The sequence below is a fragment of the Chiloscyllium punctatum genome, chromosome X, assembly GCF_047496795.1.
Source record: "Chiloscyllium punctatum isolate Juve2018m chromosome X, sChiPun1.3, whole genome shotgun sequence".
Lineage (NCBI taxonomy): Eukaryota > Metazoa > Chordata > Chondrichthyes > Orectolobiformes > Hemiscylliidae > Chiloscyllium > Chiloscyllium punctatum.
The window spans coordinates 23,960,945-23,988,771 of NC_092791.1; the positions used below are offsets into that span (position 1 = coordinate 23,960,945).

At 41.0% G+C, this 27,827-nt stretch overlaps 1 protein-coding gene across 1 annotated transcript; it reads left to right on the forward strand.

Annotated features, from left to right (window-relative positions):
• Positions 1-53: 53 nt before the first annotated feature.
• pa2g4a (proliferation-associated 2G4, a) lies at positions 54-27,827 on the forward strand. The gene is made up of 13 exons (XM_072566954.1): positions 54-176; positions 6,546-6,674; positions 7,533-7,638; positions 8,897-8,966; positions 9,698-9,790; positions 10,357-10,420; positions 12,990-13,068; positions 15,910-15,988; positions 17,298-17,431; positions 17,591-17,685; positions 24,238-24,365; positions 25,495-25,554; positions 26,479-27,827. Exons 1-13 carry the CDS (start codon positions 92-94, stop codon positions 26,542-26,544), a joined length of 1,188 nt encoding a protein of 395 aa, XP_072423055.1. The 5' UTR covers positions 54-91; the 3' UTR covers positions 26,545-27,827.

A 27,827-nucleotide genomic window follows, 5' to 3' on the forward strand; every position in this document is an offset into this window, starting at 1 on the left:
TCCCAGGGGGTACGATGGTACGGATTGGTGTTGGGAAAGGCGGTGGGCGGGAGGGTGAACGCGCAGGCCTGTGGGTAACAGGAGGGAAAAGATGTCGGACGATGAGAGCCAGGAACAGACCATCGCCGAGGACTTGGTGGTCACCAAGTACAAGATGGGCGGAGACATCGCCAACCGTGAGTGTGGGGGTCTCTAAGAAAGAATGGGAGGAATGCGACATCGGGATAGCGGAGCCTACAACTGGATCGGGCTTTATGAGCGCGGTGTTGCCATGTGGGCGCATGGAGAACGGGGAGGCCGCGGCACCAGGAGGTCCGGCTCGAGTTGGCTCGTCCAGGCGGCACCCCGATCTGTTCACTGCGGCAGAGAAAAACACGGCTCCTCATGCCCCATGCACCCCTCCCCAAAGCTTCAATCGCACTCTGCCCGACCACGAGGAGATGGGGCCAGAATCTGGCGCCTTATGGTAGCAGCCAGCATGGTCCTCTGTTCTCTTCCTTAAGGGTGAACATGCCTTTTTCTGAAGGAGATTTTTTTTTGGCAACGTTGGTTTCTCGACTTGGTTGATTTTACATATTCATCAATGCAAAATCAGAATCCACAAATGTTAGAAATCCAAGCATTAAAAACAAAGAAAATGATGGAAATGGTTGGCAATTCGGATTTAATTGTTTTTTTAATGCGAGAAAAATTCGAGTCAGATAGCACTTGAGGGGAAAAACTGAGTTAACGTTTCAGGCTTTAACTCAGTTCTGATGAATTGATTTCAAACGTTACTTCTCCGTTTTACTTGGGAATCTTTTGTTTATTTCAAGATTGGATCGTATTTTGAAACACTTTTGTTTCTTAGATTTTTAGTTTGAAGTTCAGAGCGAGGATGTGCAGCGGTAAAATACCTTTACTCTTTCTCCCTGTACCCCTTATTTCCTGAAGGCATTGATAATCCCGTACTTGTCTCTGAACCAAAATCGTGAGTGGTCTTGGGCTGTTTGACCACATGGTCATCACGTGTGCCCTTTGCTCAAGTGTCTTGAAAGAGCTACAATTAACCTGTACAATGCTTGTTGCTGTGATCAATTAACTAACATGAATATCTAATCTAACCTTAGTGGTGGAGAATACTTTCTGTTTATAAATATGTATTATATGTTAAGGAGAAATTTTAACTTTCAGTATGGCTGGTTCTATAAATTGCATTTAAGGTTTAAAGGAAAATGGTTTTGGGCTGTATATGGAGCACTTGCACCAAACTGCTCCTAAAATAATTCATCTAGCGGTGTAATGTGTACCTAAATGTCCCAACTTGGCACGTGGGAAGTGACTTTATGGAATTGCATAATTGTAAACTCAATGATTGAAAGTGCAGAGTAAATTTAACAGTTGATCCTGATTTGTATTGGTTGTGTAATTGCTAACTTTATGACCCAGATTTGAATTTTATTCATAACAATCTAAATGCTAAAATAATAAATCCTGTATGATACAGTGAATTCTTTTTAAAAATTGTCATGATTGAGATGATGTGCCAAGATTGTTGTTATTTATTTTTGCGTTCTAGACTGAATCCAGGCTTAAAATTTGTTTCCAAATCGTAATTCTGTTTAGCATTCTATATCTTGAAATGAGGCTTGTGGGCCGAAGGGAGGGGGGGGGGGGGCGCGCGGTGTGTGCTGAGAGATAAATGGGAGGACGTCGATGAAGGTGATAGGTCAGAGAGGAGGGTGGAGTGGATAGATGGGAAAGGCGATTGGCAGGTCAAGAGGGCGGTGCTGAGTTGGAGGCTTGGGACTGGCTAAGGTGGGGTGAGGGGAAATGACGAAACTGGTGAAATCCAAATTAATCTCGTGTGGTTACAGGGTCTCAAAGCAGAAAATGAGGCGTTCTTCCTCCAGGCGTCGGGTGGTTAGGGTTTGGCAATGGGGGAGGCTCAGGACCTGCATGTCCTTGGTGAAGTGGGAGGGGGAGTGGAAGTGTTCAGCCACGGGTCGGTGGGGTTAGTTGGTACGGGTGTCCCAGAAATCTTTTCTGGAAAGATCCGCAGGTTGGCGTCCTGTCTTCCCAATGTAGAGGAGACCACATCGGGTGCAATGGATACAGTAGATGACATTAGTGGAGGTACAGGTAAATTTCTGTCTGATGTGGAAGGATCTTTTGGGGCTTTGGACAGAGATGTTTTGGCGAGGCCATTCCCTCGGCGACTCCCTTTTCAGATCCACCCCCACTCCCAGCACCTTACCCTGTCACTGCAGGAAGTGCAAACCCTGCGTCCCCAGCCCCAGTGGATTCTTCCACATCCAACAGCAATGTACTTGTACCTTCACTAATGTCATCTCCTGTCTCCGTTGCACCTAGTGTGGTCTCCTCTACATTGGGGAGACTGGATGCCAACTTGCAGATTGTTTCAGAGAACATCTCTGGGACACGCATACTAACCAACCCCACCACCCCGTGGCTGAACACTTCCACTCCCACTCCGCCAAGGATGCAGGTTCTGGGCCACCTCCGTCAGTAAACCCTAACCACCCGGCGCCTGGAGGAAGAATGCCTCATCTTCTGCCTTGGGACTCTGTAACCACACAAGATCAATGTGGATTTTACCAGTTCTCATTCCCCCCCCCCCCCCCCCCCCAGTCTTATCCCAGTCCCAAGCCTCCCAACTTGTCACAGTCCTCTCGACCTGTCCATCATCTTTCCCATCTATCCACTCCACCTTCCTCTCTGACCTATCCCCTTCTCCCCCCACCTTCACCTTCCTATTGCACTCTCAGCTACCTTCACGCCCCCTCTCATTTATCTCTCAGCCCCCCGGCCCGCAAGCCCCATTCCTGATGAAGGGCTTATGTCTGAAACGTTGATTCTGCTCCTTAGATACTGCCTGACCTGCTGTGCTTTTCGCGCACCACATTCTCGACTCTGATCTCCAGCATCTGCAGTTCTCACTTTCTCCTATATCTTGAAATGGTTCTTTCATCCTGGCTAGCTATAAAGTTGGAGTTTCTTGGTCATGGTGCTGTACTAACAGTAACATCTAACATCATTTTCTGAGTGCAGCAGTTTATTGGTGTTTGTGATATTTTCAGTGCAATTTCTTCAAGTTATTGTAAATTGCATTCTGGGATGGATTTCCTTCAATTCCTTTCCTGTGGATTACAGGCTCAATTTCTTTGTAGGTCTGTGATCCTGCAATTGTGAAACAGTAGCCACATTTAGCCATGTGTAAGCAGTAAGTTCATCACTAATGTTGCAGTGTCTGATCTCAGCAGTGCCAATGTACAAGTGACTCGTGTCTCAGGTTTGATACTTGGTTTATGTAGTACAGAATGTGCACTCTGGTTTGGAAGGGGCTCACAATTGTCTTTGTTCTTTGATACAAAGTTGCTTAGTACTTTTTATGTTAAATCTTGCGGGAAGCATCAATGCATGGATTTTGAAACAAGGACCAGATTGGTTTCATTTGGACAGAGCTCTGCTTGCTCATCACTCTTCACGATCATAACTTATGGGGGATAGCTGGGTCAAATTAGCTTATCATTATCAGGAGTATGTGAATCATGACTCTTTGTCTAAAGTGTCATAGAATATTCTTGGAATTATAATCCAACAGCAGCTTTCATGTGAGCAGGATGTGGGAAGACAATAAACAGAATTGGATGTTAAATTAACACAGGGCAGCTCCCATGATTGCTGAATTGGTAACTGGGGTGTACAGATCAGAAGGTTCTTAACTTTATTCTTCATCTTGTGCTCAGTTAACTGATCTTGCTATGACACTGATGAGTGAAGTGTTTGTGTTCTTGTGTGTACAAAAGCAGCCTGATTACTTTTTATGTCATTTAATTGTTTCTTGCTTGGTGCCTGAATGGCAAATAAGGTCAGATTTGACCATTACTGGCAGTTGGTCAGTGCCCACTGTTTAGGGTTATGTGACGTGATCTCTTGAAGGTTGTGGAAAGCTGCCAGTACTTGAGCAAAATACAACCTGGCAGGAAGGGGCCTAATTGGTGAAATGTGCTTGGTAATTTAGCAGCTGTTTGCAGTGTAGAAACTGAACATTATATTCTGCTGATTTAATGGAAGTGCCAAGCTTGTTCCATAAAGTTTTACAGTTGAAACTGAAATTATTTGACATGCTGCCTCTGCTTCTCTGTTCTGCATAGCAATTATTTATCGAGCTGGCCGGAGTTGCTTTGGGAAGAAATTTTATTTTGGGATTAATGTTATAACAATTAGAGATAGAATCGACTTGTGTTAATTAGTTATTGCATACAGGTGTTCAGGTGACCATGTGGTTTCCAATTGTCTGAGAACTAGATTTCTTTTTCTGATGTGCAGGCTAGGTAGATTAGCCATGGGAAATGCAGGGTTACAGGGGTAGGGTAAGGGAGTGGGTCTGGATTGGATGCTGTTCTGAGGGGCTGTGTGGACTGGATGGGTTGAATGGTCTGTTTCCACGCTGGAGAAAGTGAGGACTGCAGATGCTGGCGTTTTCTGAAGAGCTCATGTTTGAAATGTCAACTGTCCTTCTCGGCTGCTGCCTGACCGGCTGTGTTTTTCCAGGACCAACTCTTCGACTCTGCTTCCACACTGGGGATTCTATGATTCTAACTTTGTATGATCTTTAGAACAGAGCTGAGGTTGAGAGTTGCTGGATCTGTAGTTTTAAGAGTGAAATTTGGGTGTAGATGTTAAAATTCATGTCTGACTCTGACTCAGGTGACATCCCATCAAGGTATTTTAAAATATAACAAGCATTCTTTGCACTAATTGCCTATAGTTTTGTCAAGATTTACTTTTTGTTCTACTTTCGTGGCGCATTGATGTTCAAGATCGTTTTTTAATCTCGTCGTGATTAAAGCAAGAACCGTTTTCAGTTTGTAACTGAGTTGATATGGCTTTAGTATGCATAAAAATGTTCTTACTGTCTGCAGCCATAGCAAAACGATTTCTTCTCTACACAATTGGTAGAGTTTGTGCTATTGTGGTGTTAATTAAGAATTTGTTGAAGCCAAAAGCATTTCTACTCATGTCAGTGTTCCATGCTTCCCATTCCTGGCATGTGTACTTAGCAAAGACCAGTTTTGGCTTTTGTAGTCCATGCTTGTGAAGCACCTGACTGCTGGTAAGTGATCATGTGACCAGGTTGCCAAGGGATTTAGCAATAGCATTGGAGTGGGGTGGAATCTATGAGATAGTCGTAGAGATGTACAGCATGGAAACAGACCCTTCGGTCCAACCCGTCCATGCCGACCAGATATCCCAACTCAATCTAGTTCCACCTGCCAGCACCTGGCCCATATCCCTCCCAACCCTTCCTATTCATATACCCATCCAAATGCCTCTTACATATTGCAATTGTATCAGCCTCCACCACTTCGTCTGGCAACTCATTCCATACACGTACCACCCTCTGTGTGAAAAAGTTCCCCCTTTGGTCCCTTTTATATCTTTCCCCTCTCACTCTAAACCTATGCTCTCTCGTTCTGGACTCCCCGACCCCAGGGAAAAGGCTTTGTGTATTTATCCTAATCATACCCCTCATAATTTTGTAAACCTCTATAAGGTCACCCCTCAGCCTCCGCTCCAGGGAAAACAGCCCCAGCCTGTTCAGCCTCTTCCTATCACTCAAATCCTCCAACCCTGGCAACATCCTTGTAAATCTTTTCTGAACCCTTTCAAGTTTCACAACATCTTTCCGATAAGAAGGAGACCAGAATTGTACGCAATATTCCATCAGTGGCCGAACGAATGTCCTGTACAGCTGCAACATGACCTCCCAACTCCTGTACTCTGTACTCTGACCAATAAAGGAAAGCATACCAAACACTACTTTCACTATCCTGATTTTTTTGTATTCACAGTTTGGGTTTGAGAACAGGCTGGCTGCAAAGTAGAAAATGTCTCAAATAGTTTGCTGAAATTGTGTTGGCTGCAACAGTTTAAAATCTTAACTGAAGGGCTCGTACTGAGATGTACTTTTGGTAAAGCCAAGTGCATTGTGTGTTTTAGATGCTAACGTTGAGAAAAATAATACTAGAACAAGGAGAGTTCTGACTTGAGGTGACTGCTTAAGTTGCTAAAGACAGCTGAATTGAATTTGCCCATATATGAAAGTTGGAGAAAGTTTGAAGAGAAACTTTGAAAGCAAGTGGAAAATCCAAAAAAACCTCAATTTTTGTATGAATCTTAGAAGCAGTGCTGAAGCTAAGTTGTTCTTGCAGTTTTAATAACTACCTGATGTGAGTTTATTGTTCGTAGATGTTTAACAGATGGACAAAGAAAGCAGTGTGATTTAGAATTCAGTTTTGATTATGTGATTGGGTTTTGTCATATTTCTGTTATCTTTTAACATGGGTGAATTTATTACTATTGGCAATCTTTGCTTTTGTGTAGTTAAATTCTTTTGTTTTTAACCCCTTTGATCTTTTGTGGCGTGCTACTTAATTGCCTGCAATTTCTGATTCTTACAAAAATGCTGGTCTCTACTGAGTTCATAACAAGTTAGGTATCATCTATAATTGTAACACTAATGTGTTGTGTTTTTGTAGGTGTTCTGAAGATGGTAGTGGATGCAGCAATGGCAGGAGTGTCTGTTGTAGCCCTGTGTGAGAAAGGTGATGAAATGATCATGGAAGAAACAGGAAAAATTTTTAAGAAGGAGAAAGAAATGAAAAAAGGTAAATAACTCAACAGTTAGTCCATCTTTTAATGTCGGAGTGGTATGCTGTTTGAAACAGTTTGAGTTTGTGATGTTACAATTAAGATTTTCAGGGAGTTTTGCTCTGAAGCAAACGTTTGTAAAGGATCGCAGTGTAGGAATTAAATTTATGAATATTGCCTTGAGCTGAAGTGATGCTGTCTTTGAGTAAATTTATTTATGGTAATGAAGTATTTTCTCAGCTCTTGCTGTGGCTTGCATTGGGGTGATCTGGACCTTTTTTTTAAATCCAGTGCATATGTCACCCATTGCATTATGTGCTTAAGCCTCTGGTTTTACAATCCATGTAATGAATGTATCATTTACCATATGTGACATTGTAATAGACTGGACCATCATACTGATGTATAGTGTTAACAGAAATCCTATCCATTTTCTATCACAATACCAAGCCATAATTTTTAAGTTTGCTCCAATGATTAATTGTCATTGAGTACTCATTGGAGGTAAAAGTGCTCATGGTTCCAGTCCTAGAGTAATTTAAAAATAAAGGTGATTGAAAGTGATCAGTGAAACACTGGTAAATGCCTCTTTTCTTTTTTTTAATAATTCATAACCAGGTAAACAAAGTTACTATGATCTACCAAATTTGCTTTACATCTTGTTGCTGTCCTTGGAGCATACATTCTATCCAATGAGGCGGAAAAACCTTGGTGCTTTGATCAATGAATAACCGTGTTGTACAATTAACTCAACCTGGTCTTTTAGGTTGTCTATTCAGTTAATCCTTCTGTTATAAAGGTGTCAAAGCAGTCTGTTTCTGAGACAGTGTGAAATTTAATTCTGGACGTGGCTCATTTGCCCCTTTTATTTAAAGGAATTGCCTTTCCCACCTGTATATCAGTGAACAACTGTGTTTGCCACTATTCTCCTCTCAAGAGTGACCCTGACTACATCTTGAAGGAGGAAGATCTTGTTAAAGTGTAAGTACATTTTCAAGCTTGTGTTCTGTTTGATTTTAGCATGTCTCTTTCATAAAAAACGTGAAATTGAAACAACTGGATAGAAGGCTGGACAACTGAGTGTCGTCATTTAGAAGTCCTTCTGTTAAGGGGATGCCTAACCTCCATGCTGATTTGACAGATTGAGGTGGCTGTGAAGTCCAATGCGCTATGTGCACACTCTGCTATTGTGCATGTGGGTCAGATAAAATCTATTTCTGAAGTATGCCTGTTTTGTCCAGAAATCATCAACCCAGGTTCTACTTCTTCCTTTGCAAAAGAAAACCTATTGGTTTGGATATTCTTTGTTCAGAACTTTGCATCAGTTTTTTTTTAACAAAGGTGGTTCCCTTGATTGCAGGCAAACACTAGTAGTCACACTCACTTCAGAATGGTGCTGATTAGATTGTGGGACTCTGTCAAAAGTGCCGCAAAAGGCGCAAACTGTTCCGCAAAAGGCACACGTGGCAAGGTGCAAAATGTCGCTGCAAAAGGTGCAAGCTGCTGCTGCAAAACATGCAACACAATGGCAAATCGGAATTAAAGGCGCAAATCGTGAATACTGGTGCTAAAAGCTGCAATTTTTAAAGTAGAATGACTTCAAGCAAAGCTGCTTAAAACAGGGACTTTTACTATACTTTGTCAATATGCAATCAGTATTTATCCTTTGAGCAAATGAGCGAAAGATGATAACATATTGAAAATATTTTAAATGTCAGTTGGGCTCAAATTGTACCTGAGCACAATTTTAGTATGACTTTTGGTACAGAACCAAGAATGTGGTATGATGAGAGATGCTGTATTTTTGGCAAGATATTCAATTGTGTCTGAATGCTTAGCAGGGTGTGGAAGATTTCATGATCTTGTAGGAAGAACAGGAAGTTCTAATCCAATTCCCATTTTACATTTACTTTCCAGCAATGGTCACTGCTTACTAACTAGAGGTAGCAACACAAACTGACTCTTTTCACTCTTTGTTTTCTCTATAAAATCCTCAATCCAGGCACAGTGAAGCAGTTTGTAGTGCTTCTACACTACATCAACTGACTGGAACAACTCTGGCGTTCTTGGCTTATATGCTTTTTCCAGCTGAGATACTGGAGGAAGCTCTTCATCCTTAAACTTATGTGTTTGTCGTGATGGAGGGACTTCCAAAGCTGTGAAAGACGAGCATATTTGCAAGTTCAATATTCTGTGTTTACGAGCTACAGATGAGATTTATGCCAATTTTGTTTTGCAGTGACTTGGGCGTTCATGTAGACGGATTCATTGCTAACGTGGCACACAGTTTTATTATTGGTGTTAATAAGGTATGTTTATTTTCTGAGCACAAGCAGTGGGTTATACACTTTCTGGAGAAATAATAAGCTACCTGATATTCAATCCTGGTAGTTAATGAAACCACTTCGATTAATAAACTACGAATCCATAGTGACAGCGCATCTGTAACTTGTTCCATTCAAATTTTAAAAGCTGTTGCTGGAGTAATAATTTACTGCCTTAAATATAAAAACAGTACCCCAAATAAGTTTTTTTTTGTTAAACTTTGGGAAGGGGATGTGGGGGGAGAAATACGTGCACACCCATGCCTCCCATCAAGCAGGGAGGGCAGGTAATCTGTTGCAATAAGAATCTGAAACTCATTAGTGATGAGTATCAGCGACTGACCCTGCAAAGAGAGTGGAAATCAGAAGAAACTTGTCTTCCTTGGATCTTCTCCACAAATAAGTTATTCAAGACTATGATCGTGGGTACAAATCTGCTTCTAGATATCAATTAGCACAAGAAACTGGCACGACTGTGTGCTTCTGCAATGAATCAATGTTTTTAATAATGTTCTTGAGCTAGTTTTATCCCTTTTAATAAAAATAGACTAGGCCAGCTTTTGCATATCACTAAACAGCAGAAAGTTGTCTGTTTTTAATCCTGACTGAGCTGTATGGCAGGTTTGTAGGAATAGGGTTGAATACTGTTACATTTCGATTAAATGTCTTTGTTTTTTTTTCTTTTCTTTCTTTATTCAAAACGCTTCATTTTCCAGGGTGCTCCAGTATCTGGTCGCAAAGCTGATGTCATTAAAGCTGCACACTACTGCGCAGAAGCAGCCCTGCGACTAGTGAAGCCAGGCAATCAGGTATGGGTTTGGAAGCTAATTTTAATATAGTATTGTGTATCCCATTGAAAGTAATTGACAGTAGTAGCTCAAATAGGCTTTTTGAAGAGTCTCCTCACCCACTTCCAGAAAAGCAGAGCTTTAAATGTGAGATGAAATTGTTTAATGGAGTCATCTAATATGACAGTGGCTTGTTGGTTTTTGCTGTAGTTTTGGTAGCCCAAAGCTCAATGTCAAAGTTTACTCACATCTTGGTCTTTTATTGACTTGGTCACCCTGTCTGGCTGCACAGGTGATTTTTACTTTGGTGAGGTTAGACTGAAAGGGATGCCAGAAATGCTGTGGTTATGAAACAGGAGAAGGGTGAATCGGAAGACTAATTTCAGCCTCCCAAGTATCTGATAGCCTGTCATACAGCTGAAGTGGTTGGCCTACTCTCTACTAATTAATAACCGGTCCCTTAAAGGGCAAGGGAAATGTAAGAGATCCACCCAAGGATAACGAGAAACTATTGTTGAAATCAGTGTTTTTTTAAAATTGATATTTATAAACTCTCTTTAAAGGAAATTTTTTGTTTTTAACTTCAGAACACTCAAGTGACAGAAGCATGGAACAAGATCGCTCAGTCCTTTAATTGCACTCCAATAGAAGGTGAGTTGACTAGTTCTGATTTGTCAGAGAACTTGTGCTTCTTCCAGCCTTAAAACCATCTCACTTTCTTCAGCTATTTAAAGTGTTTTATAAATTGGAACCAACCCTTCAGTGAAGGGAATGCTACATGCAAAGATCTGAAACATATCCACTATTGGCTAGTAGGTAGGAAGTTGCTCTCTTTGTTAACTACATGCATGGTGAATTAAAACTGGGCCAATTTCAGAATGTGACTGGAATAGTCTTAGTGGCAAGTCTCCAACCTTCCTAGTTGATGGGGAACGCGGTGTTCACATTGAATCTGTTTTCCAGTATCCTGCTTCTACTAGACCTGAAGGAGAAGGTTGCTGATAGATGGAGACAAATATAATCCTGACGATTAATGCAACGGACACTACGCAGGAAGGTCCTCCTGTTCATTTTGCTTCAGCACAACTGCATCTGCTTGTTTTGTCTGTATACATGAAGTGTGAATGAAAGATCCTTTAAGAGATTTGAGTAAGGAGTTGTTTATTTACCTGCAAGGTTGAGTGCTTTTCGATCAAGAAGCAGTAATCTGCCTTCCATTAGAAGAAATATTTTGTCACTTTTTTCCAAAACCCTGCAAGGATTTAAACAATTACATATATTTCAAACATCCCCAGTTAATGTGATGATCAACACTCCCTATGTCAGGTAATGACGTTTGCCATTCAATAGTAGTTAATGATGGATAGGAGATTGGGGTACATGTAAATGCATAAATCATATTTTCATCTCCAAAGTAGGAATATTAAGATTTCATGGTTTTATTTTTAAGGATTTGGATTGATTTTTCTGCAGTCATTTAACCAGTTTATTTGTTTGAAATGAAGAAAAATACAGTTCTCTGCCTTGGCATTACTTCCCACAGCTCGCTCTCTCCCCCCCCCCCCCGTATCAATCATTGCGTGTGGCTCAGTGGATTTTGAAGTTTTCTCTGATACCTCCCCAAACGATCAGATCTGAGCTATGATTGTATGTATCAACAGACATGACTGAGCCCAAAGTTATTTTTATTCATTCATGGGATGAGGGCATCACTGGCTAGACCAACATTTATTGACCAGGGGGCAGTTAAGAGTCGACCACATGTAGGCCAGACTGGGTAAGGATGGCAGTTTTCTTCACTAAAGGGCATTAGTGAGCCAGATGGGCTTTTCCCCAACAATCAACAATGGATTTATGATCATCATTAGACTCTTGAATTCCACATATTTTATTGAATTCAAATTCAGTTAGATTTCCTCCAGGGTTCACTGAATAAGCAGGATCTTGGGCTGTTACACCACCACGCTAAATTTTGAGGCGCACAGAGGAACCTCGATTATCTGAATATCAGTTATTCGAATTTCAGATTATCCGAAGAAGATCTCAAGGTACCGATAGAAACATTACATAAAAGAGATGTTTCAACTCTGAGTCTTTTGTTTACAATGATTAAAAATGAATTCTGCTTACTGAAATGCTGCTGAGAACAGTCCTGGACATTGATAGGAACCCAGGTACCGTCTCCAAATGGCAACCCCCTTTCCCTGGAGTTCTACACAGGGGTGTACCCTTAAACCCCCCCAAGATAATCTCTCCAACATAGGTTCCACCTTTGCCCTCTACAGAACTATAACAAAAAGTTGCAGTAAAAAGGTGTCTGTGTGTGTCTGAACGGGGCGTGGACTTAGCAACTGCTCGCTGCATCAATCCCAGTTGAACTAATGGGGGTGAGGGAAGGCTCCAGCAATGCTGCAGGTCCCTTACACACAAGTGTCTCTCTGCTCATGGGAAAATAAACCTGAGACAGAGAGGGAGCAAGGAAAAAGGAAACTTCAGAAAACTCCGAACCCCAGAGGAGAGGTGTTAAGTCAATTAACCAAATAATCAATTATCCGAAAGAAATAGTGCCTGCCCAACTCGTTCGGACAATCAAGGTTCCCCTGTTTGTAGCACAAAGCCCTTCCTCCAGCCATGATGAGTTAAGACAGGATGGAGCCTGAAACGTTTCTGGTCTGTATCATTCAGCTACTCAAACAGATTAACTTCTGAATCTGCTTAGTTTGTTATATTAGCATAAAGATTATATCTCCAGAAATTCCCTTCTCCTATGTCATTGCAATGCAGGGGTCAACCCACATTACGTCTCAAATTTTGAAGTGTGACTTGAGCCCATACACTTTCAACTTGGTCAGGAATGCTTCCAATTAACTAATCTGGTTGGGGTGGGTGGTCATGGTGGGGAAGGAGCAAGAGTGCTGAATTGAGTATTTCAGTTAAGATGAAGCCCTACCCCTTTTGCCCAGGTGTTAAAACTCCATGACCTATGCAGAGATTAAAATCCTGGCCAAGATTCCATTATAAACCAGTACATTCAAAATGGTTTAACTGGACATTCATTTCTCTTCCTGATTTTAACTCTCGTACTTGTTACTTGCAGAACAACATTGTTGAATGCAAAAAGCACTTCCTTTAGTTGAAGCTCTGGAGGTGTAGTGAGGTACTATGCGAATGCAGGCTTGTTTTTGACATCACCAGAACTTGAGTTTTTTCTTTTTTTCAGGTATGCTATCACATCAACTGAAACAGCATGTTATTGACGGGGAGAAAACAATCATTCAGAACCCTACGGATCAGCAAAAGTAAGTGTGATCAAGATGATATTTGTGGCAGGTTTTCTTGTGCTTCAGTTGCTTGTTTTATTTATCTGTATAATTATATTTTAATTGAAATGTTCAAAAAAATTTAATCTGGGAAGTGGCATTGCTGCTCTATACTGACAGCTTCTTTGGGGGTGTTGCACTGAATTAGTTTAACTATTGTTGTGTATTTTGCTGAGTGTTGGGATGCTGATGGCAGTTTAGACATCAGCCAGCATGCAAAAAAAAACGTTGGTCCATCAATTTAAACTACGCTTGTTCAGGCAATTGGCAGGCTGGATTATGGCCCACAGAGTGGTCCTTATGACCTTTCACCCATGTTCTAAGGTAAGGAAATGCTCCTCCAATCTGAGGCCATTTCTCTTCCACCTTTGATAGACTCACCAGTTGATGGCAGCAGCAAACAACCAGTTATTACACCTGATTTGGAGACTTGTGAGCAGCCTGATGCCTAGATGCTAAGAAGTGCAGGTGGTAAGCTTCAAGGGACAGGATGCCTGCTGGCCAGGGGGCAGGACAAGGCTGGGAGTTGGTGAGCAGCTCAGGAGGTAACATACTCCAGAGTGTGGAAATGGTTCTGGGAAATACCAGAGTCTCTGCAGGAAGCTGGCATTGGATCCTGGATGAGCTAGAGTTCAGATGGTGTTGCGGGCTACACAAGTCTGCACTACATGTGCGAGTCAGTCAGGAGGCAATGCAGGGACGTGTCTCGACGTGATGGGGAGTGGGCAGTTTTGTTGAGTTGGGAGGATGGGGGTAGAGAATGATCCATCAGATGGGGATGGAAGAGAGATGTCTGTTTTAACTGAGGGCAGATTTGTGGAAGGGGGAAAGAGTGAGCTTATATACAGGGAGAGAGATGTATGCACACACAGTAGGGTGGGTAAGGTGTGTATTTGTGCACATGGGAGTGCAGGTGAGACTGCTTGTCTCAGTGGTGGATGAGAACCCAGTGCAAGATGTCCTCTGGGTGGAAGGACTGCACATATGCAAGCTGTGAAGGATGCAAGAAAAGAGTGTGGGAGGGAGAGAGCTCTGCTCTGATCCCCTTCCCCCTCCCAGTTCCATGATCAGTCTCTTGAGATCTGCTTAGCTGAAAAGGCAAAACAAAATGGTTTTAATAGTTAGCTCTGCTTGCTACTTCTGAATGATCATTTTTTAATTCATTGCTCATTTAAATAATCAGCTTACTGCTTTGGAATTGTTTTTATTTTGCACAGGGCAAAGTATTGGGATCAGGGCTGATCATTTAGAATGAGGAGACATTTCCTCAAAGGGATTTTTTTTGAGTTCTCTGCCCCAACATTCAGTATATTTAATCTGGAGACTTTTTTGATACTTAGTGAGCCAACAGATTAAGAAAATGGAATTGAGATCAAAGATCAACCGTGATCCTGTAATATAATGTTTTGGGATTAAGAATGGGTATGGCCTACACTTTTATTTCAGTTATTATCTTTGTAAGGTGGTTGAGTAGAGCTGCCTTGTTTGCCCTTTATTAAGTGCAGTGGGGTGTTGGAATAGGTTTGCATGCCTGTCTTTCTGAGAGAATGTTGAATGGAGGATGCATTTACAAACAGAGTATCTGAATATATTGTGGTCCTGTTGTAGAGTCATACAGCACAGAATCAGACCCTTCGGTCCAACCAGTCCATGCTTACCGTGATCCCAAACTAAACTAGTCCCACCTGCCTGCTCCTAGCCTATATCCCTCCAAACCTTTTCTATTCTTGTACTTACTGAAGTGTCTTTTAAATGTTGTAATTGTACCCTCATCCACCACTTCCTTCAAGTTCATTCTGCATGTAAGCCACCCTCTACTTTTCAAAAAAAATTGCCCCTCAGTTTTCTTAAATCTCCCTCTTCTCACCTCAAAAATGTGCCCTGTAGTTTTGAAATTCCCCCATTCTAGATTTAATGGTAGGTGTCTCTTCCCTATCTATACTCGATTTTAAACACCTATAAGGTCACATCTCCACTTCCTACGCTCTAGTGAAAAAAAGTCCCGGCCTTTCTTTTATAACTCAAATCTTCCATACCTGGGAACATTCTGGTAAATCTCTTCTGAATCCTCTCCAGCCTATTCTAATTCTGTAGCATTCACTCAGCCATCCAAGTCTAAGTTGCTGCTTCCCCTTATTAATCGTTGCATTTCTGCTTTCTTTCCATAACTGCTTATTTTCAAAGTTTTAAATGCCCCTGAAAAATACATATGGACTCTCTTTCAACAAGGGCGACACGGTGGCACAGTGGTTAGCACTGCTGCTTCACAGCGCCAGAAACCCGGGTTCGATTCCCACCTCAGGCAACTGTCTGTGTGGAGTTTGCATGTTCTCCCCGTGTCTGCGTGGGTTTCCTCCGGGTGCTCCGGTTTCTTCCCACAGTCTAAAGATGTGCAGGTCAGGTGAATTGGCCATGCTAAATTGTCCGTAGTGTTAGGTAAGGGGTAAATGTAGGGGTATGGGTGAGTTGCGGTTCGGTGTGGACTTGTTGGGCCGAAGGGCCTGTTTCCACACTGTAATGTAATCTAAAATAGTTTATGGGAGATAATTCCATATTCTAATCAGGCTAATATAGATTTTAAAGTCAAACTGGATGTGTCTTTTGTTCTACTCTCATAGTTTTACTAGAAATAACACTTCACTCTTTTGACTTCCATGCTTCCTCTTGGCAATGTCATCGAAAAGCATTACGTTGAGTTATAAATGTGTGCTCACCAACACACAGTTCTACCTCGCCACCCTCTTGACTTTCCCATTACTTTCTAGATTGTCAGATTGCTTGTCCAACATAGAATAACTGCTTGTTCCTTTCCTTATGTAGGAAAGACCATGAAAAGACGGCGTTTGAAGTTCACGAAGTTTATGCTGTTGATGTGCTAATAAGTACCGGTGAAGGCAAGGTGAGGAATGAGCTTATAACAATCTTTGAATCTGTTTGTCCGATACTGATGTGAAAGGTTAGCTACTGGTTGGAATTATGGTGATGCAAAACTATGACATAATTTTCAAATTTCATAAGACTAATTTATGAAAAAATATGCTATGCAATTGCTAGACTTCTAACTGCTTCAGTAAATCTAATGATTAATTAGAGATCCTTTGCTAATGTGACACCCCTATTCAAAAAGGAAGGGAAGCAAAAACCAGATAACTATATAGACCATATAGCCTCATGTCTATTGTTGGAAAAGTATTAAAATCAATTAAAGTAATTTAATATTTGGAAAATCATCTAATCAAGCAGAGTCAGAATGGCTTCATGAGAGGAAAGTTGTCTGACTAATTTATTGGAGTTTCTTTCTTGAGGAAGTCTCAACTAGAGTGGATAGAGGAGGACCAATAGAGGTGTTGTATTCAGACTTCTGAAAGCCATCTGATCAGGCCTCACAACATGTTAAGTCCTAAGAGCCCATGGTGTTGGATGTAGTATATTGGTGTGGATCAAGGATTAGTTTATGAACCAATGGGTTTCCACGGGGATCAGTGCTGGGATCGTAACTGATTACAGTACTGTGACTTGGAAGGAAGCAAATGTCACCTGCAAGTTTGGCTATGGTACAAAAGAATAATAAAAAGGCAGGTTGTGAAAGTGATACACAGAGCTTACAGAGAGACTTGGTTCCTTAAGTTATTGGGCAAAAAGTTGGCAAATGGAGGTTAATGTGGGCAAATGTGAAGTTGTTCATTTTGGAATGGTGAACAAAAGAACAACATTATTTAAATATTTAAACTGCATAAAGCTGCAACACTTGGGTTGGGGTACTTGTTCACATTTTCTATTACACCATGAATATTTGGTTAGTGCCCCTTTCTGCTTTTTGATTAAACGCTTGACCTAATTGGAGCAAACACGGTTGCAAAGACCTAGCCTCTTACTATTGAGTTTCTCTATGACCTTTCCTTAGCTTCTGTAATTCTTGGTTCCCTCCTGCAGGGGCTGTTTAATTGGACAACTAACCCAAGTTTTATGTATTGGCCTAGTGCAAAACTAAACTCCTAGGTGGCCTTGGTTTAAAGAGGGGGGGGGAGGAAATTGCATAATGTTTGTGAAAACTGAATTTAATCAAATAGTTTGGGATAGTGTGATGGGAAAATGTGTTTCAACTACTCCTGAAAAGTGATGTCTAGTTGATTTTTGCCTTTACTCTTAAATGCATGTGAATGCTTTGCTTTGTATAAATCAACCTCATAACTATGGTATGTCTTTAGGCAAAGGATGCAGGTCAGAGAACAACTGTATACAAGAGAGACCCAACACAGCAATATGGTTTAAAAATGAAAACATCTCGTGCCTTTTTTTCTGAGGTCGAAAGACGGTTTGATGCAATGCCCTTCACTCTGAGGTATGTCTAATGTCTAGCATATTCATCTAACGGAGTTAAAGTAATATAACTTAGTTTAATCCAATTTAATGTGTAGGCTTATTTAGGAAGAAGAAAAATCTGAACTTTTGAGCTTTTACCATTTGAGACATTGTTGAATTAAGACTTGTCTTTTCAAAGGGCATTTGAAGATGAGAAAAAAGCCAAGATGGGGGTTATGGAATGCGCCAAGCATGAACTCCTTCAGCCATTCAATGTGCTATATGAAAAGGAAGGTGAGATACTCTGAATTCTCGATATTCATTGAACAAATTAAAGGTAAAACTTCATATCCCCTGAACAATTAGTTTAGGTGCTCTCTTGTCGAATGAAGCCATTTTGCTCACATGGATACTTGAGTGTAATAATAACCCCTGGTTTTTAGCATAATTGAAACCAATTGAGTGGTATTTTGTAGCTTCAGGAGTGGAAAAGAAATGATCTCTTTAACAAAAGAAAATCTAACTCTAGGCAGGCAGAAATGTTTTTTAACATTATTTCACAGGAACAGAAGTAGGCCATTCAGCCCGTCAAGCCTGTTCCACCATTCAGTGGGCGATCTGTGGCTAACTCCACATTCTGACTTTGTTCCATATCCCTCTTGATGCCTCTTGCTTAACAAAAATTTATCTATCAGATTTAAAATTAACATCTGATCCAGGTGTGCGTGTGCGCACATGTCCATCTGTCCCACGAATGGTCTGGTCCCTCAATTCTAAGACTGTGCCCTCTAGAATCCCTAACCAGTGGAAATAGTTTGCCTGCCCTGTTTCACCCTGTTAATATCTTGAAGACTTCTATCTGATCACCCCTTAGCATTCAAAACTTTAATGAAGAACAAGCCTAATTTGTATAATCTCTTCTAACTTACCCCTTGAAATCCAGGCATCATTTTCATTAATCCATGTTGTACTCCCTCCAATGCCAATCCATCCTTCCGTAGGTATGGTGCTCAGAACTAGGAGTAGGGTGTAACCAGGGTTTTGTATAACTGCAGCATAACATTTGCATCTGTATACTCCAGTCCTTTAGATAGAAAGGCCAGCAGTCCATTAGCTTTCTGATTTATTTTCTGCACCTGTTTGTAACATTTTAAAGATCTGTGCATGTGAACCCCCAAGCCTCTTTGTACATCTACAGTGTTTGCTTTCTTATCACCTAGAAAAGTACCTTGATCTACCATTTTAAGTCCAAAATGGAAAACATCTCTCTTGCTTACATTGAATTCAATCAGCCACAGTTTTGTTAATACATATGGATAGGATAAATAGGCAAGTTTTTTCCCTGGGGTGGGGGAATCCAGAACTAGAGGGCATAGGTTTAGGGTGCGAGGGGAAAGATGGAAAAGAGTCCTAAGGGGCAACGTTTTCACACAGAGGGTGGTGCGTGTATGGAATGAGCTGCCAGAGGAAGTTGTGGAGGCTGGTACAATTGCAACATTTAAAAGGCATCTGGATGGGTATATGAATAGGAAGGGTTTAGAGGGATATGGGTTGGGATATCTGGTCGGCATGGAAGAGTTGGACCGAAGGGTCTGTTTCTGTGTTGAGTCATCGAGATGTACAATGACTTAGTCTCTTTTTGTAATTTTATGCTATCATTTGCCCTGTAAAATAACGCTTAACTTTGTCATCAACACATTTGGATATAGATTTTCCATGTCATAAATCGTTAATAAATAACAAGAATATTTGAGGCCCTGATGCAGATTCTTGTGGGACACCACTAGTTGCATCTTGCTAATTTGGGTGTCTATCCACTTTGTGTTGGCTGCCACTCAGCCAATTTCCTAGCCATGTTTGTTATTTTCCCTCAGTTGAGTGTGCTTTTGCCTTTTAGTTAACAACCATCTTTTATCTGGAAGTCCATATAAACAATACCAATAGCTATTCCCCTGTCTGCTACCTTAGTTACCTCTTCAAAAAAAATCAATGAGATTTGTCAAGCATGACCTACCTGTCTTGATTATAGACTCCAGCATTTTCCCCACCACAGATGTTAGGCTAACTGATCTGTAACTCCCTGGTTTTATTTTTTTGTCCTCCTCAAGAAGTGGAGTGACTTGCAATTTTTCTGTCCAGAGGGACAACTCCTGTATCTAGGGAGCTCTGATTATAGCTACGTTGTCTACGATGTGCTCTCCTGCAACACATGAACAACATCCTTACCAGTATTACGTTCACCAAAGAGGATGAGACAGCAACAGACTCCCCCTCCTGGACGTCACAGTAGAACAAAAAGTCAGTGGAGAGCTGAAGACCAGAGTCTACAGGAAAGCCACACACAGACCAGAGACTCGACTACAGGAGCAATCATGCCAGCACCTACAAATGGAGCTGCATCAGGACATTATTTAAACAAGCCACAACTGCAGCACCCAGGAACTACAAGAAGCCGAGGAAAAAAATCTTATGACTTATTCAGGAACAACAGGTATCAGATAAGCTTCGTCCGCCGATTCCTGCACAACTGATCTAAACCGAACAACACTCCCAGAGACTAGCCATCCTGCCATACATCAAAGATATCAAATTAGGTAAAGGGGCTGTTCAGAGAGATCTGGGTGTTCTTGTCCACCAGTCAATGAAGGCAAGCATGCAGGTACAGCAGGTCGTGAAGAAGGCTAATAGCATGCTGGCCTTCATAACAAGAGGGATTGAGTATAGAAGCAAAGAGGTTCTTCTGCAGCTGTACAGGGCCCTGGTGAGACCACACCTGGAGTACTGTGTACAGTTCTGGTCTCCAAATTTGAGGAAAGACATTCTGGCTATTGAGGGAGTGCAGCGTAGGTTCACGAGGTCAATTCCTGGAATGGCAGGATTGCCTTACACGGAAAGACTGAAGCGACTGGGCTTGTATACCCTTGAGTTTAGAAGACTGAGAGGGGATCTGATTGAAACGTATAGGCTTATGAAAGGACTGGACACTCTGGCAGGAGGGAACATATTTCCGTTGATGGGGGAGTGCCGAACCAGAGGACACAACTTAAAAATACGGGGTAGACCATTTAGGACAGAGATGAGGAGAAACTACTTCACACAGAGAGTGGTGGCTGTGTGGAATGCTCTGCCCCAGAGGGCAGTGGAGGCCCAGTCTCTGGATTCTTTTAAGAAAGAATTGGATAGAGCTCTTAAAGATAGTGGAGTCAAGGGTTATGGAGATAAGGCTGGAACAGGATACTAATTAGGAATGATCAGCCATGATCATATTGAATGGCGGTGCAGGCTCGAAGGGCAGAATGGCCTACTCCTGCATCTATTGTCTATTGTCTATTGTCTATCTCTCCGATGCTGACCAGGCTACTGTGGCCCCTAGGCATCATGGTAACCCACAAATCTACCACCACACTGAAACAGCTCCTGACAAATTTAAAGGACCTTGTACCAACAACCAGCAGAATGAAAGTCACATACAAAATGACCTGCAAGGACTGCAACAAACATTACATTGGACAAATGTGCAGGAAATTAGCCACCAGAATACATTAGCCACTAAAAGATGTGACTAACTCGCTAGTATCCATACAGAGGAAGAGGGACACCACTTGGACTGAGTCAATGCATCCATCCTGGAACAGGCTAAACAAAGACGTGCATGGGAATTCCTGGAGGCCTGGCATTCAAACCAAAACTCCCATTAACAAATTGATTTGGCTCCATTTACCAACCTGTCACAAACAGAACTGGAAATGATATCACCCACCACAACAGACCAAGACACAGCTAGCCACCAGGACAGAACACCAACGCTTCATCGGAGGCTCACTGATGTAACCTAGCGTGGTAACGAAATGTCTGAGAACAAATCTACCAGCTCAGCAAAACAACTTACAACCTGAGCTACAAATCTGCTCCAAAATCTCTACTTCCTTTTAACACCCTCTGATGGTAATTGTCAAGTACAGTGGATATGTCACTCTTTTTAAGTCCATTAATTTCCTTATTACTGATAGCTAGCTTTGCTTAATTTTACGCTATCCCTATTCCTGATCCACTGGTAATTTCCTTGGCACTTCAGGCAAGCTATCCTCCTTTTTTACTATAAATACTGGTGATGTTTTGTGAACTATCAACAAAAGTTTTGGGGATCAGAAGGGTTTTTTTTTGTACAGGTGGAGTGAGCACTAGCATGTACTAAGGTGACTTCTTTCCCCTCCACCAATTGTCTCTGCTCCCTTGCAATGTACAAACATGAGACTTGGGACCCTGAATAGGTCATGCAGCCCCTCTAGCACAATCTGCCATTTGATTAAATCATGATTAATCTGATTGGGCCTTAACTCCACATTCCTGTTTATTCCCAGTGACCATTCACTCTTGCTAGTCAAGAATCTGGTGACTACTGTTTATAAGTATTCAATGTGCCTGTGTCCACTGTCTTCTGGGGAAGGGGATTCTAAAGAATTGCAACCTCCTTTCTCCTTGTTGCTGTTTTAAATGTGAGATCCCTTTAAAATTTTTAACCAGTGGCCTAAGTTCTAACCTTTCCCACAAAGGCAAACGTCCTTTCCATACCCAACCTGTCAAAGGCCTTTCAAGATATTCTGTGTTCCAATGAGGTCAGCTTTCTCTTTGTTCTAAATTCCATTGGACACAGGCCCACTTGCTCAACCTTTTAGTAAGGATGTGGAGGTAGTAAGGGGGTGGACAAAGTTTAAAAATCACAACACCAGGTTATGGTTCAACTGGTTTATTTGGAAGTGCTAGCTTTCGGAGTGCTGCTCCTTCATCAAGTAACCTGTTGGACTATATTTTGATGTTGTGGTTTTTTAAAAACTTACTAAGTAAGATAATTCCTCTGTCCAGTGAATCTTCTCTGAACTGCTTCTGACATGGGTCCTTCCTTAAATAAAAGACTGAAGCTATACTGCTCTGTACAACAGTAGAAAGCATACTTACTGTTACATGAACGACAGTATTCAATTTGCTGTCCCTGCAAGCTGACCTCCTGTGATTCATGTATCAGCACATCCAGATCCCTTGGTATCCAGAGTTCTGCAGTTTCCAATTAAATAATATGCTGCTTTTCTATTCTTGTAACATTTATCCGCATTATGCTTGGCATCATTTGTCCACTCAACCTACTCCTTTGTACTCTTCACAATGTACTGTCTTACTTCTCTTTGTATCATCATTAAATTGAGCTACCGTTCATTCAGTCCCTTCATCCCAAGTTATTTTATATAATAAATAATGGTGATCTCAACACTTTTTTTTTGTTCTCTCCAACTTAATACTCATCATATCCTACAAACCTGAAAATGTCACACTTCTACCCATCCATTGCTTCCAGCCGGCTAAACAACTCTGTCCATGCTAATGCGTTAGCCTGTTCACCATGGGCTCTTATTCTGTAGTAACCTTTTTGTGGTGACCTTCAAATACCTCCTGAAAATCTAAATACAGTGCATCCACAGGCAGTTCTTTATCTGCACTGTTTGTTACTTCCTCAAACTCCAACAAATTAGTCAAACGTGATTTCTGTTTCCGAAAAGCATGTTGATTCTGTGTCTTGTATTAGGATTTTCTAAGTACCCTACTACAACCTGCTACAATTTAATAGGTCCCAGTATTTTCCTCTAGGTGGGTTTTAGGCTCCCTGGCCTTGAGTTTCTGCTTTGTTTCCTTCCTTCCTTCGTTTCACAGGAGTCGCATTCATTATTTTCCAATCTGATGGGACCCTTTTTTAAGAATTTTTGAAAATTAAAGCAAAAACATCTTCTAAATCACAGCCATTTTTAAGGCCTTAGTATGAAGCCCAGAAGTACCTGGGGATTGTTCGGTTTTGCTTCTAAATTTCTCAGTGTTTTTTTTTCCTGGTTGTTATTTTACGTTCCTTTCATTTCTCTCTCGCTTGCTCTCTTTCTCTTCCCACCTCCTCCCCCCCCCCTTCCAGTTTGTTGCTATATTTCTGGCCTTTGTCTCATTCTACTTTCTTCCTCCTCTATTCATATTTGTAGCCATTTATTTTATCCAACCTTCTGACATGCCACTCATCTTTGTAGAATTGTACACTTTTCCTTTCAGTTATATGCTACCTTTTAATGCCCTTCCCTTAGAAGCACTTTCTCACTGGGATGTAGATATTCTGAAACATGACATCTGCCATTATATCTCAACCAAAATATGCCAGATCACTTTTTAGCCAGCTCTATCTTCAAGCCCCTTTATAATTGCCCTAAATTAAGTTTAAAGCACTTGTATTATTTGATCTAATCTTCTTGTCTTCCTCAGCTGATTATGATCACTAATTAGGGGTAGAGGTCTATGAATCCTGTCGCATTGCACATTACCAGTTTGGCTGCTCTCCTACTCGAAGACACTGTCTGAAAAGAACTATGATCTCATCCTCCAGGTTAATCTTGCCAATCTGTTTCATCAGAAAAAAAATCACCCATGACTATTACTTCACCTTTCTCAGAAGGCCCATTATTGCTTCCTGCGTACTCCAATCTTCAAAATGGTTTCTATCAGAAGGTCTATAAATCACTCCTCCCCAGTTGACTTTTTCCCTTTGCCAGTTCTCATCAATACCCAAACTGTGCATCCTGAGCCCAAGGGCTTACGGGGTGGACAAAAATCTTTTTTTCATTTAATTTTCGAGTGGTAGATTGTGAAAAGTTTCACAACACCGGTGATTAGGTTATACTTAGTGCTAAATAACCCAAATATTTCATGTAACTATATCAGCTATCACTGAATCAGAATTAAATTTGACCTCCTATCTTTTAGTTAGGATCTGAATCCAAACTGATGTGTTTTCATTACCTATTTTGTTTGCTTTTCCAGGAGAGTATGTGGCTCAGTTTAAATTCACTGTGCTGCTCATGCCAAATGGCCCAATGAGAATCACCAGTGGGACATTTGAAAATGAGCTGTACAAGTCTGAATTGGATGTGAAGGACCCTGACTTGAAGGTAAGTCCTGTAAAGAAGCCTCTTTTAAAACTGACCTTTGTTTTCAATTCCTCTGCAATTAGATTCAAAATTGAACAAAAACATAACCAAATGCCCAATAAATTGAGGTGTTTTCCCCCAATGTTTCTATTCCTCTGTTTTAACAAAAAACACTTCTTGTAAACTTAATGCAGTCTTTCTGCATTCTAATTTACAAACTTGGTACTTTTTAATGAAGCAACTGAAGATTGTTGAATGTAGGACAGTACCACATGGAACCTGACAATGATATCCTGGAAACGAGTTGACTTTCACAACCATCCTCCAGTCAATAGAGTTCTCCTGATTCCTGTTGATTTCAGCTTTGCTAGAATTTCTTGATGCCAAACTCCACTAAATGCTGCCTTAATATCGAGGGGAGTTGCCTCATCTTGTCTCTGGAGTACAACAGTTTTTTTCCCCCCGTGTGTTGGGCCAAGGCCAGCAGCTGATTTGACTCTGATGGCCTTTGTAGAGGCTAATGAAATCATGAGGGGCATTGGTAAGGTGAATAGCAGAGGCCTTTTCCATAGGGTGGGAGGGTTCAGATTTAGGGGATATAAGAGGAGAAAGATTTATAAAGGGACCTGAGGGATAACTTTTCTGTACACAATATGTAGAATGTTTGTATGTAGAATGAGGAAACAGAGGTGCGGTTACAACATTTAAAAGACATTTGGACAGGTACCTGAAGGGTAAAGGTTTTAAGGGCTATAAGCCAAACACAGGTAAATGGGGCTAGTTTAGTTTGGGGAAATTTGGTCGGCATGGACAAGTTGAACCAAAGGGTCTGTTTCCATGCTGTATGACTCTATAAATTAGGGGAAAACAGTTTGATATCAAACTTAAACAGCTCATATCTATTGCTCCTGATGAGTCATGGGTATCTCTGTACACACTAAACTGTGAATCTCTGGTATTTTAGGAAATGTTTGTTCGCTGCCTTTCTATAAAATTTGTAGGATTAAGTCTGTATGTCTAGTGGTCACTTTGCTTTTGATTTCTGCTCTCTGCTGAAAGGAGTCTTGACATACAAACAGTCATAGTTGATTTTTTTTAATTTTGGCTTTCTACCAATGTGAAGTTGTTTTTGTTTTTTTAACATTTCTAGGCCCTGCTTCAGAGTTCTGTTAGCCGAAGGAACCAAAAGAGGAGGAAGAAGAAGAAGGTGGTAAGTAGCATGTTCTCTCAAGAGAATCCTCTAGGAAGCTGGTAGATATTTCCAATCGTCTTTGTAATCTTTCTGTTGGCTTTCCTTCTGTTGTTATTAGGAGACCTTGATCTTGTGTCTTCTAATTAAGCCTTGTAAAGTTTTACAATCTTACTGATTCTTATTTTCTTCAGAGTGGCGTGATAACTATAATCTGCTCACTAAAGACCGTGTCGTCTTGTCATACAATGTCAGTTCTTAAGATGGATTTCACGCAGACCAGAGTTTAGGAAGGCTAACACAATTAGTACACTTGTTTGAAACATGAACTAAACTGCCAATACAATGTGACACATTACAGTAATTACAGTATGACACATCCTGCTGTGGTTTCTACAGATTGATCTTTTAAGTCCAGTTGTGGAGTTTCCACCTGGTGAAAATTTCTGAACGAACTGAAGAACTGTCGCTACATTGTATTATGCAAGGAGTCTAACAGTTCATTTTTAAATTCATTGTGACTGCTCAACTTGCACAGATCTCAGAATAGGTGCCTTCATGTATCTGAAATCTGACCCCATGCTCTCTCACTTTCCACGATGGAGAAACACAGTAATGCTTGACCTATTCGCCCATCCTGGTCACTACTGCAATGTTTCAGACCAATTAGCTCAGTAGCAAACATTCAGAGGAGCCATAACCACTTTCTTGGAATCCATCGGACTCTATTCATAATTGAAATGCCATTGTGCGCAAGGTATTTTTAATCATATTTAGAAGTTTCTTTCTTTGGTCAGCAAGGAGCTGATTGTTGGTACCTATCGTTTCCTGACCTAGAATGTGAGCTTAGAGTCTGGCTTCTTGAAAAGGCTTGATTCATGGTGATGCATGGAATGTGTTGGTTAAAATAGTATTTTAACACCCCTGTATGTTTTTCATCACCAGGCTTCTCAATCTGCACTCAGTGCCACTACTGGCAGCACCAATGAGGAGAATGAAGCTGGAGATTGACCTCTTGTAACCTGTAAACCCCAGAACTGACCTGACCTTTGACATAGTTGTCTGTACCTGACAGCGAGCCCCATCCCCCAGCGCTGTTTAGTGTGCAGCTCGTGGGACCTTTTCACCAGCTCCTATATTCTTACACTGAGGGAGGACCACAGGACTCGCATTTATGACTGCAGACTACTTCCAAAAAATAAAAACAAAAAAAATACTTTGTGCTATTTGTATGGTTTTATATTTTCTATCCAAATGAGCAAACTGAGGTGAGAGTAATTGGTACTGCAGCTTGAAAGATATCTGTAAAATTTATATTCTTTCCCCTTGACTCAAACCCTAACCAAGCCTCATTTTTGTTTGCATTGTAGTAGGTTCCCGTGGGTGTTGGTACAGTCACCCAACTGTCAGCTGTTAATGTTCGTTGAGACAGCATTATAGCCATTTGGTTCTGATTGAACAGACCTGCATACTGTTGGGGGTGTTGAGTTCTGAATTAAACCATTTTAAACTGTATAGATTATTAGAAGTCAGTTTATGCCATTTTTTTTGTATCCTGTTTTATGAAATGTTGCTTGTTTCCCCAAATATCTATTGTGGTTATAAAGGAAAAAAAATGCTGCAAATTTGGGTGGTCTTTTCTCCAGTAGAGTTTTCAGTAGACTCGAAACAGCTCAGGATAAACTGAAACGTACGTTGCAAAATGATTATTGATTATATCTCCGACTATTCAGATCGATTTAGAGATTGCCAGGAGGTTAGGCAGTTCGTTTTTTTAAAGAAAAAAATGAATATTTAAATTTAATTCTAACCCTGTGTGAATAATGGGCCAAGTAACTATTGATACCAAGCCAGTTCAGAGCCCATGTCCATAATCTCAGTTCAGAGTGCCGAGACCTTTTTTTTTTGTTTGGGAGCAAGGTGAACTTTCACTAATGCTGATCTGATTTGCAGGATTGTAAGTGCACTTGTGGGTGCAGGCTGAATTGATCAGATTGCTGTTGTAATACAATGAATTGTGGTTCTGCCTGATTTTTTTTATTGGTGTCTTACAAAAGAATGGCAATCGTTCTGTTGATATTTGAAAATGCTATCCCTACCTTTTTTTTTAAATTTAAAAGAACCAAAAAAAAGTATGCAGCATGCATACAAAGCTGGTATAAGGACTCTTGTTGTGCTAGCCCTTGCCGTCAATGACTTTGTGTGTTTGTGTGAGATAGGAGCTCAGTGTAATACCATGATTTGTTTTGGGTCACTGTGGGGGATTAAATAAATAACTGAATATTAATCCTGTA